At 42.8% G+C, this 18,067-nt stretch overlaps 1 protein-coding gene across 1 annotated transcript in view; it reads left to right on the top strand.

Annotated features, from left to right (window-relative positions):
- The first annotated feature begins 6,511 nt into the window (after positions 1 to 6,511).
- mast1a (microtubule associated serine/threonine kinase 1a) overlaps positions 6,512 to 18,067 on the top strand; it is an 80,917-nt gene continuing 69,361 nt past the window's right edge. Inside the window, exons 1-2 of the mRNA XM_056280545.1 lie at positions 6,512 to 6,522; positions 6,748 to 6,843. Coding sequence (XP_056136520.1) covers positions 6,512 to 6,522; positions 6,748 to 6,843 — 107 coding nt within the window. The remainder of the gene's footprint in view (positions 6,523 to 6,747; positions 6,844 to 18,067) is intronic.

Below are 18,067 nucleotides of genomic sequence, written 5' to 3'. Positions count from 1 at the left end.
TTTGTTATACAGGTGCTGCTGATGTTCCTAGACCTGGAGCAAATTCTCACATGAAAACTGTCCAAGTGTATGGAGTTTTGCTCTCAGGTCCAGGATGTACTGTACCTAATTTTTACTGGCGCTTGGACCGCTCTTCAAGCTTTCTTTAGTTAGTTCTTACATGCCTCTCTGTGTCCTACTAAATGGCAACTCAAATGGGGAAAACCTCGTGGAGGTCGGGGGCATCTCCTGCATGGCAAAAAACAGGGATCCAACCATTTATTCCAATTGCGGCTATCTTCGTACACAAACTTATGAATCACGTTTTGGGCTGATACACACTTGTGCGGATCGACTTAATGCCCAATAATTCATATCATTCATGTAGTGTGCATGATATAAGAAACCTGCCCTGATCCATCAAAATCTCTTGGGATTCCGTCACAGGAGATTACATGAAAGAGTGCCTGTGCAACGCTTTTAGCTGAGATGTTGCACAATGGTATGGCTTCAATATAGCGCGTTGCATAACCCACTAAGACTAGCACAAAGCGATATCCCCATGTACTCTGATCTAAAGGCCGGATGAGGTCCATACCAATACATTCAAATGGGACCTCAATTAATGGTAATAGGCGCGATGGCGCTTTTGGGTTGGGCAGCAGGTTTACCAATTGACATTTCCAGCAAGAGCACACCACCACCGCACGCCACCATGAATGCCCAGCCAGTAAACTCGAGCCATTATTTGGTCTAGTATTTTATTATAACTGAGGTGACCTGCTATGGGGCTGTGATGGGCCGCCTGGAAGATCAGTTCCCAAAGTGGCTTCTTTCCTGGTTTGAGTGTCATGACTCACTCAATACAACCAGTCTCTAATAGATATAAAATATGGTGAGTGCAGCGTTCGGGTTCACCTGTTGACCATCGATGGTCATTGCACGGTCAAAGGTGATGCGCAGTGTATCATCCCAAGTCTGCTCGATGGGGAAGTGCTCCACTGTGTGGATCAATGGAACCATGATCAACTCCCCCTCGCCTGACTTGGATGAGCTTGCATCACAATTGAACACCACACACAACTCACACTGCCCCAGCTGTCGCTCTTGTGACCTCACTGTGTTCCTCACCACCTTATTAAACCCTGGCCAATTTGAGCGTAATATAAGGGGCTGCAACAGGGGGTAACTAACCATGGCCTGTACTTTATGCTTTTCCCACCAATATCTAATTTTGATGGCCACCACCAGATACTTGTGAATATCCCCATGCAAACACAGAATTTCCACCCACGATGCCTCTACCAATGCCTCAGGCCAAACCAGACTTTGATGCATCAGCGTCTGCATGCAGCCTGTATCCACTAAAGTCTGATATTTACCCCCTTGCATACATACCAGCACTCTGTATCTTTCTTCTGGACCAGATGAGGGGGCTGGCGGGCCAAGTACCCGGACCACCTGGCCTGCTTCCATTAACAGACACTCTCTCTGCCAGTGGCCTGGCCTCCCGCACCGCCAACACTCCTAGCCTGATGTTCAAGGTGCGCCTGGGGGTCAGGGAGAGCTGAAGCTGAAGCTGGGCCCTGTGGCGATGGGAAAAGGGAGCGGTTAGAGCGAGGACGAGGTGTAGGGGTTATGGGCTGTTGTATGGAGGTGTGGGTGGGTGTGTCCTGGGCCAATCTTCTCCCCGGGGCTGGGATTGGGTAGACTGCTGGCGCTGGCTGGATGATGGTGCTGGTAATGGTGACATGCAGCAGTTGTGTAGTGTGATGTAGTTTTTAACCTCTTTTAACCTGTCTGACTTGTTTAATCGTTACTACTAACATATATTTTTAACTGATCTGCATGTGACAGAAGCAACAATAATTCACCTCAGTTTGACAGGCTTTTTCGTCCTTTTGATGCTTTTATACAACTTTGTGTGCAGATTTTATGAATACCAGGAACCTCTCCAGTATAGCTGTGAGTTCCTCTTGCTATTGTGTATCAAAAGACAATTAAAGGGTGCACGCAGTTACTAGGAAGTAACAATTATAGTCATCTATTCCCAAATATTACAGATGTAACATAAATGAGATCTTATACATTTTAAATTAATCACACACCTTTTAAGTGCAGGAATCAAACAATTGCATTACTGTAAATATGAACTGTAAATCATTGCATGCTGATTAATCAAATACTTATATTTTATATTTTATCAGTAAACTGCATTTAGGCTCCTGCATTACCGGCCCCTAATTGTTATCAATGTCCTTGAAACAATTACTCAAAAAAAAAAGTGAAATGAAAGGAGCCTACACGCTAAGTTACTTAGTTAAAGTTCAACTATCTAAAGAAATCTTGTCTTTCTTTGCCACATTCCAAATGAGGGCTTGGCTTCATAACAGCTCATCAATTATCCTCAGATTCTTGAAGAACACATAGCTTTGTTACTGGGTGACAAAGTTCATTGGTCTTGGTCTGAACTTTCACTTGACGAACAAGGCCTTTCTTGTCAGGAAAAGTCTCCACAATTCTTCCAAGTGGCCATGAATTTCTGGGTTAGGTGTCATCCACAATCAGCACCACATCACCGACAAAGAAGTTTCTTCCAGGCATGGACCATAGCTAACATTCTTGGAGCTGCGGGAGGTGCTCTATGCACTAGCGTTTCCAGAAGACGTCCGCGAGGTACTGGACTTGCCTCCATCTGCTGTTAGCATACTGATCATCCTTGTTGAATACTCCTGGTGGTAGCAACACCAGGTGGTTGAGCATTAAGGCCTCTAAATCACTGAGGTCTGAAGATGCCTTTGTAATGGGCTTGCTGTTTATGACAGCCTCAGCTTCACACAGCAAGGTACGGAGACCTTCTTCATCCAAAAGTTGTTCCTTCACTGTGATGTTCAGAATTTTTCCCACTGAGTGAGTCAGCCGCTCCCAGCTTCCTCCGTGGTGAGAACCTGCTGGAGGATTGAAGTGCCATTGGACACCCTTCTGTTGCAATTTTTTTGCGATTTTGCTGGTGTTCCATTCTTTGATCGATTTCTTCAACTCACTGTCAGCCAATCTGAAGTTGATTCTATTATCTGAGTACATCTCTTTGACTTGTCCTGTTCTGGCAAGGACTCTTCTAAATGCATTGAGGCACGCATCAGTGTCAAGTGAAGATGCAACTTCTTGATGTCCGGCTCATGTAGCAAGACACGTAAAGATGACACCTTGTCTCTTTACTTGTCCTCTACCTCTTTTCACCAGGAATGGGCTGAAGTAGTCGATGCCAACTCTTGTGAATGGAGGATCGTCAGGCAGGACCCTGCATTTTGGTAGCTCCACCATGAGTTGCTTTCCAGCAGTTCCGTGTAGTTTTCTACAGGTGATGCACTCGGACAAGAACTTTCTGATGGCTCCGTTCACTCCTGGGGTCCAGAATCTTTGACGCAGTTGAGCAAATGTGATTTCTTCTGGCATGAGCTATAATGTCATGAATGTGTCTCAGCACAAGCTTTGTGATGTGTGAATCTTTTGGCAAGATAGCTTGCTGCTTGGACTCATCAGGCATAGCCACTCGGCTCAACATTCCTCCAACTCTAATGACTCCATCTTGAAGTACAGGATTCAACTTATAGAGTAGGCCACTTTTCTTCACCCTTTGATGTCCCTTTAGTATTGCCAAGTCTTCTTTGAATCTTTGTTTTTGACAGTACTTCACAATTTCTGTTTCTACTTTGGTCAAACCTTCACAGGTTAGGTGTGTGCCTTTGAAAAATTTCTTGAACTGATTCATTCTGCTTTCGCCGTTTATGTGTTTGGTTCCTTTCTCTTTGCTTGCAGTTCCTTAAGCAAATCTTTAAATTTCAGAAACCAAGCAGCAACACGTTTTAGCTTTGTCCAAGATGAGTAGTGGATAATCAATTTAGCCATTGCATCTTTAGGCTCTTGCACCTGAATGACATGTGCTTGAGCTACTCCTTTGACCTCCGGGTTATCGATGTCCAGCATTCCAGGATTTGGATTCTTGGGCCACTGGTCTTGTGCACAGAGCAAGAAACCTGGTCCTGAAAGCCACCGTTCATATTTCAAAAATGCTTTGACAGTCTGTCCTCTCAAAACATGATCAGCTGGATTCAAAGTGGCATTGACATATCTCCATGTGAAGTCTGAGAGTGCTCCAACAAACAAAAGTCTTGAATCCTGTGCCTTCACTGTTCAAGTACTTTAGCAGAGCCATGCTAGCCATCCAAAAGATTGAGTCGTGAAGTTCCAGTTCAAGCTCTTTCTTCAGAAGCTTGTCCATCTTGATTGCAACTGTGGCTGTGGCGAGTTCCATTCTTGGTATGGTTGAAGACTTCAAGGGCACAATCCTTGCCTTTGCCATCATCAGGGTGGCTTGAGTATCACCAATTGCATTGCATAGCAGTAGGTAGCTTGTTGTTCCGCAGACATCTTTGCTCACGTCAGCGAAGTGATGTAGCTGTGCAAAGACTGGTGCACCAAACTGCTTTGTTTTGATGCATCTGTCAACTCCAAAATTCTCAAGCTGTTGTAGCCCTGAGATCCACCTTTTCAGCTGTTAATGACTTTATCTGGCAGGTCTTCACCCCAATATATTTCTGCCGGCATAAAGCAGGATTCTTTTGGCGGGCAGTACTACTGGAGCGAGAAAGCCCAGTGGGTCATAGATGGAACTGACGAGGGAAAGCAGGCCTCTCCTGGTGTGTGGTTTATCTTTGAGGTTGATCTTGAACTTGAACTGGTCTGATTTGGCACACCACTGGATTCCCGATGCTCTCTCCATCGGCAAATTGTCTTCATCCAAGTCCAGCTCTTGAAACCCTTGCCAACTTTCTGTAACCTGCACGACAGGGGAATGGGCCTATGCTTGCGCAGAGACAGTTTACAGTCTAATGTCTAAGTTCAGTGGAGATTGGTGTAGGTTTTTTTCTAGACCAGATTCTAGTACTCACCCCAAAGACAACACACACACTCGTGGGTATAGTTTACAATAAAAAACAATTTATTTCAACAGTTCAAAGTCAAGTTATTTCAATATCAATACTAATTGAGATGTGTTATATTATATATATATATATATGTATATATTTTACTCTATTATACTTTTTTAAAGTTCTTCCTAATATTCTATTTATTGTCTATATCTATCTATATTCTATTTTATACCCTTCTAATATATTACTTATGCAGCCATAGTCTACACTAACAAATTAAACAAAATAATCCAAAATAAAGTATGAGTGCAGTCAAAGAAAATAATAAAGAAAAGAAAAGGGGGGAATGATTCAGTCTTCCAATCTGTGCAAGGTGCAATGTCCAGATCCTACCACAATCACAGGGGCAAGTTAATGTAGAGGGCGGTGATGATGAATCCAAATCCAGGGCGATGATGGGGGAAATCCAAAGGGGGTATCCAAGGGTTCCAAAAGGTGTAGCAAGGGGGGGGGGTTGTTCGGGGTACTAAAAAAACCAGTCTGCACAAAATTGTACAGATTCCTTATTAATTGCAATCTCTATCAAACAATTACAAACAAAATAAAAATACCCAAATCTAGAGTCAATTCTCAGAATTAAATCATTTCCTACATATAACTAATATGCGGCTGAATGACAACAGCCTATTGCTGTAAGAACAGTTAAAAACAATGTCATCGCAGCCAGGCTGCATGACGGTCAGACGGCACTATCAACGTGAATTCACGTCTAGCTGGCTGCTATGGGTTCCATGGATGCCATGTAGCCCGAGTTGGCTCAGTAGCTAGTGGCAACCGGAGCTTACATTTTTTTTAACAACAAGCATATTATTATATTAAAATGTCTAACATTCCTACATCAAATAAACCTTATGGATCGGGTGTCCTGACTGGTTTTAAAGTTCTGAATCATATGGGAAACTGCTAAGGATCATAGATATACGTTTTAGCTGGGTTAGCTTAGCTTAGCAACCAATCGAAAATTGTCAGTCTTTAGATTTCAAGATTTTAAACTCTTATCTCACCAGGATTCCAGCAGTGTACAAAACACAAGAGACAAGCGTCTTCCTTCTTCCTTCAACAGGAGATCATCTGTCTTTGGATAAAATCAAGATATCCTACGTAAATGGCTATGATTACATGGAACACAGAAAGCTGTTTACTTTTAGCTTTGGCTAGCGGCTCACCAAGGAAGCTTCGTGGGAGGGATCTTTATGTCGTAGTTCAAATGTCCTGTAGTTCAAATATCCGTAGTTCAAATATCAATAATTCAAGTATCCATAGTCAAAGTTGTCTGTATTTCAAAATATCCGTATTTCTCTTCTCTTCCAGTCTTTCTCTCGTCAGATTCATTCTCTCTTCTCTATTGTTGACGGTTGTTTTTATCGTTTAAACTCTGTAGCTCGTGTGCCTCCTAGAGGCCACTAGTGGAACTTACATACGTCACAGGGTACATGTAATCATGTGGGTTACACACTCTTTCCTCTTTGGAAATTGAGCTGAGCAACTTCCGGTTGGTGCGCAACCATTTTGTTAGTCGAAATACACCTTTCGCCAACATGTTCCTCAAGTCAGTACAAAGGGTGACTGCTGTGTCTTCATCAGTAGCTGACTTAAGACAGTCGTCTACATAACTTGTTTTTGACTGTTTTGGCAGCTTCTTGACCCAATTAATCCTCAAAATCTGTTGCACATTTCCGAATGTCAAAGATTGCAACACTTGACAATGATGTTGCCCCGAAGATGTGGACCAACATCTTGTGTTCAACAAGCTCCTGCTCGTAGTTCCCATCAGGCGACCAGAGAAACCTGAAGAGATCCGTGTCTTCATTGCTGACTCTGATCTGGTGGAACATGGTCTCCACATCGGCCATAACCGCCACGGTCTCTTGTCAGAACCTCATGAGGACCCCCACTAGCGAGCTTGTTAGGTTTGGTCCTTGCAGGAGATGTTGGTTCAGCGATGTTCCCCAAAAGCTTGCTCCGCAGTCAAAGACAACACGCGGTTTTTGCTTGACTGGATGTTTGACTCCATGGTGAGGCAAATACCATGTTCACCCCTCAGTTGGCTCATGTTCCGTACTGTTGAGCTTCGCCGCATAGCCTTTCTTGAGGATGTCATCCATGAATGCAACATATTGTGTATAAAAATTGACAGCTCTAGAGAATCTTTTCTGTATGTTCAGTGCAAGTTGCTATGTGACTGATCTGTTGTTTGGCATACACTGACTTGTTCCTCACCGGAAGGCAAAAACTGTAATGACCATCCTCAAGTTTTGAGGATTGGGACACCATATTAATAAACTGGTGATCATCCTTGGACAATTGGATGTCCTCATTTTGTCCAGCATCTGGAAAGTCCGGCTTGAACTACAGTTGCCAGAGCTCTTCCAGCTTGGTTACTGAGATTCGATTTGCAGTGACTTCTGTCAATTTGGTTGTCTCCATTATATTGCTTCCACCTCTGAGTGGTCCATTTATTGCCCTGCCTGATATTGTTCTCAAGGCGTATGGTCCACCATCCATGCTGCTGACTACTTGTAGTGGCTCCATTACCTTGGGAACATTTGCTCCTATGAGTAATCCAACCTCTGCTTGGATAGTGGGAAGTTTCACCTCCTTAATGTGAGGTCAACTGTTAACATCCTCTTGGGGGGAATATTATCTTTGTTACAGGGATGGTTTTCTATGAAAACACCTCTGAAAGTCTGATAAACTGGTTTCCATCCAGTCTACTGATTTCCAGTCCAGTCACAAAGCGAGTGTTCACAACTGACTCATTTCACAATCTACCTTACTGGCCCCAGTGACACCAAAAGTTTCTGTCATTTGTATGAGGGCACTTAATATGGATTGTTGTTCACAACTTTCTTTTAATGTTTCTTCTGTCGAGTCTTTAGTGTTCATATGCAGCAGTGTGGGATGCAGTCTAGAGCATTCTTGACATTGGACTCTCTCTTTGCAGCTGCTACTCACGTGACAGTGTTACAAACATGCAAACCTTTGCTTCTCAAGAAGTCAATCTTTTCTTTGTGTGACTTGCTCTTGAGTTTTTGCAGACTGTGAGGCTGTGTTGCTCTCTTTTGCAATAAACACAAGGCTTGCTGTTCACGTCCACTGAGACAGTTTGTGTTTTTCATGTTGCTTGTTTGTAATTTTCTGTCTTGACTTTGTTTTCGGTTCTAGGGGGGACAACGGCTGTTGTGAATACTTTCTTTGGTTTGAGTGTCTCTGCATATTGTGGTTTTGGTTTCTGTCGGACTGGGTCTCTCGTGTTTGTGGTGGTTTCTTTTATGTTTCCATAGATCGGGTGTAATATACTATACCTAACTTGTTTGTTAACAAAGTCGATAAAGTCATCGATCTACACTCTTTTCTTTGTTTTTTCTTGTAAATCACAGGCAGACTTTCTCTAAATTTATTTGAGCTTGTATGGCAGCTTGTTAGCCAGTGCCTTTATGTTAGCTGTGTTGTCCAAGTCTTCCATGTAGCTAATACCTGTCATTGTGTTGGAGCAGCCTGTGAGGAATAAGGCGAAGGACTGTAGTGCAGCGTCATCTTGTGGTATGATTGTCTGCCAATCCAAAGCCTTCTTTATGTAGGCTTCTGCCATCTTGTAGTCATCACCAAAAAACTTTTTTAGCATTTGTTTTGCTTTAACATAAACTGTTGAAGGTTCCTTGTAAATGTAGCTCTAAAACCAATTCATGCGGTTGTCCACTTGTGTATTGCAGCAAAAATTGTAAGCGATCACGATTGTCACTAGTGCTGCCTTCAACTCCATGTTCAATAGATCTGATAAAGGATTTATATTCAAGCGGGTCGCCCTCGAATGTTGGAATTGTGAGATCAGAAAGTAATGGTGCTTCGTGATTCTTCATAAGGTACTCGGAGACATTGGCTTGCTGTGAGATGGCCTTGCATAGACTATCACGTACTGGTCCATCATTGAATTCCATGTTCGGCACAGGCGAGGCTTTTGGATGCATTGCTGGCTGAACGTTGTGTTTAACATTTGGTGTAGGTGAGGCATGCTGTAGTGGTGGTTGAAAGGTAGCATTCACCTTTGTTTCGCCAACCTGTTCATTAACATCAATGATGCTCACGTCCGCTTGCGTGTATTCATATTTTTGCAAAATGTCAATTTTTGCATCCGACTCAGCAAGAACAGTCTACGTATATTGCATGCGTCTCCTTCCTAGCCTTTATTGCAGCTTCTAGTCTTTTTCGCTCAGCTTCAGACTCCACCTCTTGCATGTTTTCTCGAGCCTCGCTGCATCTTTTTTGTGCCTGCCAATCTGCTTCTTCCTCTTCTATGGCTAACTTCTCCCTTAAAGCTGCAGCCTTTGCCTTTAATGATGCGTGTTCGATCTCTCCCTTTAATCTGATGGTCTACTTTTGTGTTTAGGGGTTGATTTTGATGATGTGGACCGACAATATGTGAGCATTACTCATCTATCACACTCTTCAGCCTGCTCACAGCGTTTCATGACCTCTTTCATCCATTCCTCGCATTTCCAGAAGAAATCATTCATTGATTTATTTTTAGGCTCAAACCAGTTCTTTTGATTACCTATCCAAAAATTCGTCCTCAGCCATAAATCGTCGCAAACCAGAATTTAGGTCGGAAAATTCTTGATGCAAACAATTAAAGTCAACATGCAATTTATTTTTAACAATGTTGACAGTTGCATCGTCTTCCGTTAATTACTCAATTTGCTTTACCATGCTAGTTAGCTGGGATAGCTTGTATCTGCGTGCCTGGACTTGTCTAGACTTGTGTTCTTCTACAGCCTTCTCAGTCATTTTTACTATCCGTTTTTCACTGTCTTGTTTATCCATGACAAGTGAAATTTTCCACACTTAATTAGAAAAACGTCAAAGCACCGTAGAATGGGCATCACACATAAAATGCGTTCCATCTTCCTTCAGCCGAACAATGTCCCTCTTTCTTTTTAATGTATATAACCGCAGCACACTCACTGGCTGTACTGTCGTCCTCGTAGGCTAGCTTCAATTAGCAATCCAAAGCAAGGAAAGATAGAACTTAAAGTTTGTTGTCTTCTTTTCCCAAAACCACCATGATGTCCGTGCAAAGTTTCCTTCTTCCGTAGTCCATTTCGAATCAGGCCGTTCCAAATTCCATTAATCTGTGCAGAGCAAGTTTTTGGACTAATAATGCAAGTTTCCAAAGAATGAAGCCTTAGCTTGACACTCCATATCCACATCAGAAACAAAAAGGAAATATTCACAGGACCACTCTGTAAAGTTTATCTGTTTACGTCGACACAAGAAATATTTGGTATGGAACACTTGTCCATTAGCGAAAAAGGGTTAATAAGAAAAGGAGACAAGAGGTCAAAAAAACCATGTGGCTCCACTTTCCCCTTGCCTAACCCCCCCCCCCCAATTCTTCTCCAACTCGCCTTGCGAGAGTATCAAAAGAAATAAAAGGTGTGCGCAGTTACTAGGAAGTAACAATTATAGTCACCTATTCCCAAATATTACAAATGTAACACATATGAGATCGTATACATTTCAAATTATTCACACACCTTTCAAGTGCAAGGAATCAAACAATTAATTTATTGCATTACTGTAAATATGAACTGTAAATCATTGCATGCTAATTAGTCAAACAATTGTATTTTATATTTTATCAATAAATTGCATTTAGGCTCCTACAGTTCCTACAGACACAATTGGCCGTGTGGTAAGCTGGATGTGGGTATGTGTCCTGATCGCTGCACTAGCACCTCCTCTGGTTGGTTGGGGTGCCTGTCCGGGGGGGTGGGGGGGAGAAAGTCCTCACTGTCAGGTGAGAAGAAGCAGCTGGCGACTCCACATGTATCGCAGGAGGCATGTGGTAGTCTGCAGGCCCTCCCCAGATCAGCGGAGGGGGTGGAACAGCGACCGGACGGCTCGGAAGAATGGGGTAATTAGCCAGATACAATTGGGGTGAAAAAGGGGGGAGGGACCTACCTTAACCTGACTTAACCTCAACCTCTACATAACCTTAACCTTAACCCAACCCTTACCTTAACTTATAACTAACCTATTGGACAGCTGACCCACAGGGCTGAGGGAACATAGGGCTGACCACCCGTGAGCCACAGTCACCCAATCCCCTCTTTGCTGTTTAAGGTGTACTAAGGCAGAGAAGCATGTTTCTGGACTAAACAGGGGATTAAACACAAACAAAGTTGACACATCTTATCAGCACTCGTAATTTCTACCTTCGTCCTCTGAGGAAAGTTGAACAGCCATTCATTCAGACACAGTTCAACACGTTGGTCCTTCACAAGGCCGGTGAACCAAAAACAGAGTTGTTGTGCTGTTCTCTGGAGAATCAGCTCTTATCCACTCTCCCTAAGTTTTCTTTTCTCCGAGCAAATCAAAAGTAGTATGGAAATCATCATCCATGATGTCAGCACTAAAGTATTTCACTCCATCATAGGGCAAGATAATGATACAGACACAGGACATGGGTTACTTGGTTGCTATGGTCTGCAGTTTTGTAGCAACAGTGTGACCGGAGCACTGATTTAGAACGGTGATTCAACGTTTTTGTCTTGAACAACGTTTCAAGTGCCTGGTTATTTGAAGATAATGTACTCCGGCCACTCCATCTGAAACCAGTGTTTTCCTTGTCCGTGGTGTAAATCATTTTAATATCTAGCAGAGATTTTGCGAGACTCTCCAATGATGCAAAAGAGTATTATTGCTCAGTGAAGAGTGTGTTTCTCCCTTTATTCGGTGGCAGTCACAAGTACTTTGCTGTGAAAAAGGTAATCATGGAAACAAGATGAGATGCTGTGATGATGATGACGATGATGATGATGATGATTTAAAGGACTGTACAGCTTTCTTATACACAGAGAGCTGCAAAACTAACAGACACCTATAGACCACCAGTAAATGGACGAAAACAAACAGACAAGAGAGATGGACAGACAAAGGCTGGAGAAATATAGACAAGGACACATTTTCCCACCTTGCTTTGCCACCGTGCTCCAGGATACATTTTCACACCTTTCCGAGGAAAGTGGATCATCTGACAAAACCTTCGACTGAAGGGGGGGGGGGTGACTAAAATAGAAGTGTGGGAACTTGAAGCACTTTCTGCTCGTGTATTTTTGCTCCGATTGTTTTGTGGTTGAGGCCAGTAAATCCTTGACTAACATGTAAAATGGAGAGAAATGTACGTTTTCTCAGTAATTATATAATAGTTATTACAATGGGTTAGCTTGGCTGTGTTGTTACTTGATCTTGATTTAAGTCCAGGGCATGTACACACCTTTACATCTTGAAATATAAGAAGATAAATAAAAAATAAAAATTCCCAGGGAACGATATAAGAAGCAGACGTCTGACGCAGACAAAACATTTGAGGACATGATGACAGAGCATGATCAGTATATGCAAATGCTTATTGGAGAATTAGAGGATCTCAAATATTAATCTTTTTACACTTGCTCTTTGTGCGTGTGTGTTTGTGTATTGTGTGTGTGTGTGTGTTCTTGTGCTTCTATCATTGCGAGGAGCCTCACAGACTACATTCATTCCCTAGCCCTTAATCCTAACCTTAACCATCAGAACTATATATGTTTGACCTTAACCCTTACCCTAACTTTAGCCTAATCCTAATCCTAATTCTACATTTAAACCTAAACCCAAATCCTAACCCGAAAATAGACCCTTGAAAAGTGAGAACTGGGCAAAATGTCCTTTCAGTGATGGTTGAAAAGTCAAATTGTTCCTCACAAAGATAGAAGTACAAGCAAGTGCACACACACACATGCACACACACACACACACATACGCGCACGCACACACAGGCACAAGCAGCTGTGTCCTGTGGTCCTCCATCCTTCATCTGTGCATGAGAGCTTGTACATAAAACACACACATATGCTCAAACATTAACATGAGTTACACCCAGTAGCCAGAACGCCAGCAAACATCCATTTACTGACATCAACAGGGGAAGCATGAAACATGAGCTGCTGGGCAGAGGGCAAAATGAAAGATAATTTAAAAAAAAAGGGAAATATGTAAAGTCATAACGGAAACAACAGGAGGCTGGGTCTCATTTGATCTTCAGCATAGTTGAGAGATAAAAGGGGCTAACATGTAAGTCAGGGGAAATGAATCCAAACCCAATGGTTTGTTGGTCCAGAGTCGGTCTAAAGTAGAAAGTACCCGTCATGATTTAGGGATCATATTTTTATGGCATCAACATGAGAAAATGACTGTGTAAGCTCTTTTACTTGGTAGAACGAGCCATTCCCTCAAAAATGAGAAGTGCTGACTTAGTATTGGACAACCTTTCTTTGAACTTGATTCAATGTCTGGTATGTCCTTTTAAAATAGAGCAGCCTTGCTTGAAAACTGAGAGGTGTCAGAAGGGAGATGTATTGATTGATAATACTCATGCTCTCTCTCTCTCTCTCTCTCTCTCTCTCTCTCTCTCTCTCTCTCTCTCTCTCTCTCTCTCTCTCTCTCTCTCTCTCTCTCTATCTATCAAACTAACTAACTACCTCAGTAGGTAAGAACGTCTGCTTTCCATGCTGGTTCAAACCCCAGTTGGGATTAGTCGCCAGTAAAATTCTGTGGCTTACACTTCTAATGCTATCTATCTATCTATCTATCTATCTATCTATCTATCTATCTATCTATCTATCTATCTATCTATCTATCTATCTATCTATCTATCTATCTATCTATCTATCTATCTATCTATCTATCTATCTATCTATCTATCTATCTATCTATCTATCTATCCGTCCATCTAACCTATAGCTGGATAGTGCAGTAGGTAAGAACGTCTGCTTTCCATGCTGGTTCAAACCCTGGTTGGGATGAGTTGCCAGTAAAATTCTGTGGCTTACACGTCTAATGCTATACAAGCCAGCTACCTCGAGTATGAGTGAGAGTGACATGAATCGAGTCATACCGGCTTGGACATCGGCCGGGTTAACAAGGTCCGCATCAGCTGTTGGTGAACCAGGACAACCTGATGAGAAATGGGCTACTGGATCAAGACATACACGGAAGGGAAGGGAAGAACTAGATGGGATGTTGAAGGTGAAATCCCCCGTAGTCCCAGTGGTAATAGGAGCACTAGGGGCTGTGACCCCCAAACTGGGAGAGTGGCTCCAGCAGATTCCAGGAACAACACCTGAGGTCTCTGTCCAGAAGAGTGCAGTCCTAAGAACAGCTAAGATACTGCGCAGAACCCTCAAACTCCCAGACCTCTGGTAGAGGACTCAAGCTTGAGGAAGACACACACCACCCAAAAAAGGGTGAGAGGGACATTTATATATAAGTATTTTCCTGGATCACCACCTTGCCATGGTGGAGAAGCTTGCATGTACCAATGATCCCAAGAGCTATGTCGTCTGGAGCTTGGCTCCTGGTAGGGTCACCCAAGGAGGATAGGTCAAGGGAGGGGGGCGTTCCCCTAAGCCACAAAAGTTTAATAATGATCCCACTTGGATCTTCATCAGGTAAGAATGTTTAAAAAATGGAAACCACGCCCATATGTGTGCATCATGCACACTGATAGGCTGACAAGCTCTATGATGGAAGGTGTGGTTAATCATCCAAATCGCCCAGGGTGATAAACATCCAAAAACAATTAACAATCTTGTCAGCCTATCAGTGTGCATGATGCATACATATGGGTGTGGTTTCCATTTTTCAAGACTGTTTTGACTGCACCGATTGGAGTGTATTTGAAGCTGCAACTGGCAACCTGGGTGAACTGACATTGGGACATCTTACATCAGCTTTTGTGAAGACATTTGTGCCTACTAAGACCTTCAGCACATAACAAAAATCCATGGTTCATAGCCAAACTAAAACAACTTCGGCAGGCCAATCAGGATGCCTGCAGCAGTGGGGACAGAAGCCTGTACAAACAGGCCAGAAATTCACTGACAAAGGAGGTCAGAGTGGCTAAAAGAAGCTATGCTGAAAAAGCGAAAAACAGGTTTTTAGCCAATGATCCCATGTCAGTTTGGAGGGGTCTGCAAGACATCACAAATGAAGAAAAAGAAGGACACCTGATGGGCCCGTCGCAGTTTGCCTACCAAGCAAACAGGTCAGTGGATGATAAAGTCAGCACTGGACTGCACTGCATCCTACAACACCTTGACTGCCCAGCGATATATGAAAGGATCCTCTTTGTGGACATCAGCTTGGCATTCAACACCATCATTCCAGAAATCCTCTCTTCCAAATTCTTCAAGCTCACTGTATCCCCCAACATCTGTCATTGGATCACCAGCTTCCTGACAGGCAGGAAACAGCAGGTGAGGCTGGGAGAAGTCACTTCTGGTATACGGACAGTCAGCACTGGTGCTCCCCATGGATATGTCCTCTACCCACTGGTCCTCTCCCTCTACACCGACTGCACCTCCCAACTGTAAAACTACTGAAGTTTGCAGATGACACTACGGTCATCGGACTCATCTACGATGGCGACAGGTCTGTATATTGGTGGGAGGTTGAGCGGCTGGTGCTCTGGTGTAATCAGAACATCTTGAAGCTGAACATGCTCAAGACTGTGGAGATGACAGTGGACTTTAGGAGACACCCCTCAACACTGCTCCCCCTCACAATATCCAACAGCTCTATGTCAACTGTGGAGACCTTCACGTTTCTGGGAACTACCATTTCCAACTCCATCCTCGAAAAGGCCCAGCAGAGGATGTTCTTTCTGTGGCAATTGAAGAAATTTGGTCTGCGACAGGAGCTGTTCAGCCAGTTCTACACCACAGTCATTGAATCTGTCCTGTGCACATCCATCACGGTCTAGTTCAGAGCAGCAACAAAACAGGATAGGAGCAGGCTTCAGTGAACAGTATGGAAAGCAGAAAAAAAAATATTGGGGCTCCCTTGCCCACACTGCAGGACTTGTACACCTCTAGAGCCTGAAAATGGGTGGGCAGAATCAGCACAGACTCCCTACACCCAGGACACAGTCTGTTTGAACTCCTACTCTCTGGCAAGTGCTACAGAGCAATGGGCACCAAAACCACCAGACATAAGAACAGATTTTTCCCACAGGCCATCTCTCATGAACTCTTAACAGCATGGTGCAGGAACAGACACTTATTATGTAAATATGACACTTGGTAAATAGCCCGCTCTGGTCAAGATGTCTCACCTACATATCTATGATGTGCACTACCTCTTTAAACCAGATGTGCAATACAAATGTACAATTGTAAATACACATACAGCTGCTGTATACTGGTTACAAATTATTGCTGTTATTGTTGTGGTTGGAACATAGGTATATGATATAGTATGTAGTTGTGAGGTGGATGGTAGGTAAATATATAGTGTATACTTCTGGTACATAAGATAACATACTGTAATATAGTGGGAATTTACACCATTGTATAGGGACATGATGGGTTGTGGTATGGTATGTGGTATAGTGTATGGGAAATATAACATATAAGCAACATGTTATAATATATGGGGATATAGGTTGTTGATTACTTAACCATAAAAAAACCTCTGTATAGTAGCGACATACCTGTTATGCATCCATGCTTGCCTCCAATGCCCTGTTATGTTGCACTGATTTCATTTTTTTTCTTTTTCTTTTTTTGTAATTGACTTGTTTTCTTCTTTCTTTTTTGCGTGAGTGATGTCTACAAGTGCTAGAAGCTGCTGTGAACTGGTGTCAAATTCCTCATGTGCATAGGCACACTGGGCCAATAAAGTTGATTCTGATTCTGATTCCGATTCTGATAACAGGGAAAAGCACACACCTGTTGAATTTATAAAATCAATATTTTTCCATTTTTTTAAAAAATATGTTAAGGTCTAGAAATATACAAAATAAATATAAATACAGAGAGCCATCATGACACTACCACCATTTTTTAGTTATTTTAGAGAGAATGTTTGACCTCATACTCTTGATTCGGACCTCTAGATGTGAGAGTCTGGGGAGTGGAAATATAAAACCTTTCTCTTTGGAGTAAGAGGGAATTTAAATCACCTCCTCTTCTCGGAGATCTGACGTGCTCGATGCCAGTGTATCTGAGAGAGGCCACTGGCTAATGCACTGCCACTGGGTCATGCTAGTCCTGAGTACAGATGCAACTCCTATGCTCCGCTATCCTGGTCTTTGGTGCGCTTTGTGTTTTCCTACATATGCTAAACCACATGTGCATTTGATAAGATTGGTTACATTTCTTGTGGAACAAGATATAGTGCCTCTTACTTTCATTGTTTTTCCTGTTATCGGGTGGGTGTAGGTGGTACACTTATATGTGAAATTGCACTGGGAGAAGGAGCCGCAGCGGTAATTCCCCAGTGGAGGATCAAGGAAAGTTGTGTTTTTAGCAGGAACGCCATCAGATTTCACCAGCATTTGTGTCAAGTTGGGGGGACATTTTCATACTAATTTAGGTAAATCTTTTAATTCATTTTCAAGTAGTGGATCAGAGCTGAAAGTGTGCCAGTGTTTTTGAATAGTTTTTTTCAGTGCTGAACATTTTAAATATTCAAGATTCAAGATTTAGTTTATTGTCATTCACTATGTACCTGCGCACATAAATAAAAACGAAATGCCGTTTCTCCCAGCCCTCAGCAGTGCAACAGAGAAGACAAAAATACACATCCAAAAATTCCCTAAAAACGATACCACTAAAAACATAAAAACGGAGAGAACAAATCAAAAAAGCACAATTAACAACACAGTCCATTCAAATAGCACATAATAGTACCACTGTTTTGGGGAGGTTTTTTTAATTTTTTTTATAAGGCTCTCTTGTATTACAGTTATATTACCTTATCATGATGGATCTCTATATTTATATTGTAGCAAATTCGGGGAGGGCAGCCATACGGGGGGGGGGGGGGGGGGGCAACCCGGGAACCGCCACAGCCGGGATGTGAACCCGTGTCTACCGCACCACAGGCGACTACGTTAACCAGTCGACTAAAGGGTCTGACCCGTTAGCCAAGGGCTAGCAAGTCTACTTTTTCGTGGTCGTTACACTACCCCCTCCTTTGGGAAGTGCGATGGCCTCACGGTCTCACCATCCCACTTCTGACACCAATGTAGAGAATTTGGGGGGCAGCCGAGA

This window comes from Lampris incognitus, chromosome 5 (assembly GCF_029633865.1).
Source record: "Lampris incognitus isolate fLamInc1 chromosome 5, fLamInc1.hap2, whole genome shotgun sequence".
NCBI classification, from domain to species: domain Eukaryota; kingdom Metazoa; phylum Chordata; class Actinopteri; order Lampriformes; family Lampridae; genus Lampris; species Lampris incognitus.
This window is presented reverse-complemented; position numbering and strand designations above follow the sequence as displayed.